General features: G+C 43.6%; 1 protein-coding gene across 1 annotated transcript in view; it reads left to right on the top strand.

Moving 5' to 3' along the window:
- The window catches only part of HECTD4 (HECT domain E3 ubiquitin protein ligase 4), a 74632-nt gene extending 71300 nt beyond the window's left edge, over window positions 1-3332 (top strand). The window contains 1 exon segment of the mRNA XM_025198721.1: window positions 488-3332. Coding sequence (XP_025054506.1) covers window positions 488-624 — 137 coding nt within the window. The 3' untranslated portion in view covers window positions 625-3332.
- The last annotated feature ends 1189 nt before the right edge of the window (window positions 3333-4521 follow it).

Genomic DNA, 4521 nt, shown 5'->3' on the forward strand with positions numbered 1-4521 from the left:
GCTTGTAAGCTGTGCTCTAGGTGCCACTCTGATCTCCTTCCTCTGTCCAGTCTGCTGCTCTGCGTCCTGCCCTATCTGCTCCTACGCTGCCTGTCCCCGCCCCGATCTGCCATGCCACACAGTGGTTGTCCCCCCACTGTGCTGTATAAGATATTTAAAGGGAATAAAATAGCTTTTAAAGATTCAGAATAACCCACAGTTTGGCTTTGTATCGCTACAGAGCCGGAATGGCAGAGGGAAAGGGAGATTCAAACTGCTGTAGTTTGCTGTGCTTCTAGACTTGCCACACTGTCAGTTAAACCTTGGACCTCCAGGCATAAATTCCAGTGAGCCTGTTGGTGTGAGACCCACCAAAACCTGACAGGGATCCCATTCCTTTGACATCGGCTAAGCTTACACAGTAAAAATTAACATCCTTGGAAAATGAAGCGTGAATACAAAGTAAAAGTGCAGTGTGTTACTGGATGTCCCTGTGGTTCCTTTTCAGGGTCTCCGGACTCTCGATATATCCGCGTTGAAACGTGCATGTTCATGATAAAACTTCCTCAGTACTCCTCTCTGGACATAATGCTGGAAAAGCTTCGGTATGCCATTCACTACCGGGAGGATCCACTTAGCGGCTGAGTTGAGTAAGACCAAGACTAAGAATGACTCCTTGGAGGATTGTTTCAGGACTCTGCTGTGTTGGAAACCCTTCGATTCACATGCAAATACCTCCTGTGACACTATGTGAAGAGTTGGAGGCTAATTTATTTTCTGAACTTTTGTTCCCGTTACAGTAATTACTGGAAGACTTACATTTTTTGTATTTGTAGATTTTGTGGTGGACTGGTTATTTTGCTGCCTTGTTTGTGGAATATTTGTAGGATAGTTTAGTAATGACCAGTTTGTTGTATAATTTAATTTAAAAAAAAACCTTTAAACATGTACATTTCTAATTTTGTAATTTAAATTGTGTTGCCCTTGCGAACACAACAAACTTGAGCATTCTGAGGTCATGAGAGCTCAGATGTAAATGTCTACGAATCTTTCTGCCCTGAAACATTTCTGAGTACAAAAACGGGATTAACTGAAGAGAAGCAGCTGCCTCCTTTCCATGATGTCGGAACATTACCTCTCGTTTCGAGGGTTTGCTTTCTGAAGTGGATAGAGGCAACGTTTAGCCTTCTCTTGGGCTGTGCCATTTGGTAACAGGTTTTCTGTTGCCAATGTTTACATTTTGCAAAAAGTTCTTACCCAAAGTCACTGGCATCCCCTCCACAACTCAAGTAGTCTTCTTTTGAAACATTCCTCTTCCAAGTCTGCATTTGGCTAAAACATAGGACAGTGGAAGGACCATGAGGACCCTAACCAAGATGTCCTTGCCTTTATATTCAACCACTTGACGCCAAGAATTCCTTCAGTGATCTTTAATTTTCTGTGGCATTATAGAAGGATGTAACTTTCTCCGCAGACTTTCCCTGTAATCAGAACTTGAGTTACAGGCCCCTCATTTTGTTTTTGTACTCAGAAACGATGTAGCTAAAATAAATTATCCTAAAAATGTGACACAGAACGGGGTGGGCTAGGGTGGGAACGGGAGGCACAAAGGTGCTGGTTTGAAGAATAGAGCTTCTATTTTATATGGAAAGATAAAGGCAAAGAGAGGTAACGATCCTTTATGTTAAACCATTGTATGTATCATACGTTGTGAAATACGTTCTGCAGTGGTAAAGAACAGCACACGTATCTTCCTTCACTAATGCAAAAAACTTTGCCCTGTGCCAGGTGCATTTAGAAACAAAGCGACACTTGGTTACACCATTTTGAACTGGACTCCAATGAACAAGCTGGAGAACCGGAGAGAACGTTGACGTGACTGCTGTCCTGAGCTCTGTACTACTGTCCGTTAAGTGCCAGTACTGAGCTTCGCGTTAGTTATTTCCTTCAGGTGCGTCCGGTGCACATCTAACCACATCGAGATCCGTGACTGTGTGCGTGACTGTACTTTAAGGTGGTTAATATACATGTCTCTTTAGAAGACAGACTACACTCATTGTTTGGCTTGTCCGTGGTCATGGGAATTGAAACGCTGTATTTACTGTATATTATTGTGAATAGTGGGAGTGACGAGCGTGTGGTGACTGAAGGGTACTGTGTGCAAACAAGGAGAGCCCTAAATGCGTCTTTTCCTGTTGTTCTGTGAGCGAGTGGCCAGGTGTGCGAGAGAGACCCCATCGTAGAGGTAGTTGTTGGCGTACGAAGGCTCCAGATCCTATTGTTAGAAAAACTGCGTTACCGTTTTATAACACATCTCACTCCCCAAGAAACAGTTCCACGTAGGAATAATATTTACTCTTGAATTTTGTCCATTTTCTGGTAGAAGCATATATGTAGCTGAAATATCATTCAGATTAAGGGCAAACACATGTAGAGTTTACAGAGACCAAGGGAAGACGAAGCAGAAGAAATTGCTTGAAACAACTGAATTCCAGTCCAAAAAGTCAAACTTGCTGAGTAGGAGGAATGTGAGAATGTCTTTGGAGCTTCATGGAAGAAGCATTGTTGCTGCTGGTGATGAGATGCTTTGGTTTTCTTTTGAACACTGGTTTTGTATGGTTTTCATGGCTCTTTTCAAGACCTTAACCTAGCGGGCGTAAAATTTTGTCAAATACCTCACGGGGAGGGGTGTGAGAACTCGCTATTCCAATCCTTTCCCAGGATCTGATCCCAGCTGTGAGTGAGACAACTGCTGCTAACGTTTCTTCTCCTTCCAGAGAGCACATCTGGGTAAAACGTACCCCATCTTGGCCCTGAAAGCGTGTGCCGTAGTTACTGGATACGTATTTATTACGATTATTTATGGTTGCAAGTAACAAACTTTTCCTCTGCTCTTTACACCCTGTTTGTGTAAGTGAAGCTCGTTACTACAGGAAAAAAACGTGACTACAATAATCCAGAGCCATCTACTTCTGCTGTACTTGGAGAGTGGTGAGAGCCCTCGGGCAAGAGTCGGTGTAAAGAATGTTCCTGGAGTGACGCGCTGCAGTGGTGTGGACTGTAGCCCAATGGCCTTGAATTAAAGCTTTTTCTAACCATCATCACTTTCCTGCGCTTTGAATGAACTGAACGTTATCTGTAGTAAGCTTGTCCTTCAAAGCCAGCCTTGGTGTGTGAGTGTTCATTTATTCGGGTACTCATTCAGAATGTAAAATTACACTAAACAATGGAAAATGCAGAAGTCGGGTATTAGTTCTAGTCTGTCGTGTCCATCTCAGTACCTTGCACAGCATTAACCTGTTAAGTGCTCTTGGCCATACAGTGTACACTTGCATAAAAGAAGATTAACATCCCTCGAGATGTATTCTGTGTCCTTATTACTTGGGGCTGGAAACGAACAACCCTCTCTTGCCGTTGAAACGGCATCCATCCAGAGAGCTAGCCTGCTAGGAGCCCGGTTCAGGCTACTTGCTTTGAATCCCGCACTGATGGGTTAAGACATTGTAATTCTTTGTATTTACTTGCAACAGATGTAAATATTTTGTACAAAAGGGAAGCAGCAAGTAAAACGATCGCTCCCTTTTCTCTTGCACGAGAAATGGTGCACACAACCCAAAGCTGTCAGCTGAGCGACTGTACTTAATTTATTCTATTTTCACACTAAGAGTTTCTCAGATGAGGTATCCTCTTGACCCTCAGAAAAGCAGCACAGCCCTAGCTTTCCCACTCAACTTGCTGTAGCATTTTTCCCCCAGGAAATACCATTGCAGAGTTGATCGCCACTTGTTTAAATACCTTTATTCTGCTTTTTTTTCTTGTATTTAATAAATGCTTACATTTGGTGGACGCGTCCTTAAAATGTTTTCTTTGTTAAACCTGAGATCCTCATAGTGCCACTGCCAGCTTGCTTTGCACGTTCAGCCTCTGCCGCGCTTTACAGCCAGACCTGTCCAAACGCAGATTAAAAGTGGAACTAAACATCACTTTTCCTGCTTCCCCACCACCGCACAGCAAAGACAAGGTAAACGCAGGCCGCCACCGAGCAATCCTGAATGCTATAATGTTCTTACTCATTAAAAGACAATTGGTTTCTTCAGTCCCCTTCTGCCTGTGCCTGTTAGGCTAAGGACTGTGTCTTGACAAAAGCAAAGCAATTTTCCTCTCGGGCTACCCAACTTTCTCTGATCTACTTGGAAAAAGTAGTGTTTTGAGATCATCTCAAAATGAAATGTTGGCAGCTTAAGTGCCACTTCCCTTGTCAATGCAACGCTGCTCCTGTTCAAAGCATCCTCCCCCCCAGAGCCCAAGGAGATAGCGCGAGGCTCCTAACCAAGATGTTGTTGCAATATAAATTGAACCTGTTAACACAAGACGTCCTTCGCTGGTCCTGCTGGTACCTGTGCCAGCTAAATTAGTGCTAGCACAGGTGTGATTACCATGTAATAAGCAGACCTTCCCACTCAGAATTGAACAACGTTGTATTCTTACAGCTCGCCCTCTTACCTTGGCACTGCTCCACTCCTCTGCTGAAATACGGACTTG

This window comes from Alligator sinensis, unplaced genomic scaffold, assembly GCF_000455745.1.
Source record: "Alligator sinensis unplaced genomic scaffold, ASM45574v1 scaffold628_2, whole genome shotgun sequence".
Lineage (NCBI taxonomy): Eukaryota > Metazoa > Chordata > Crocodylia > Alligatoridae > Alligator > Alligator sinensis.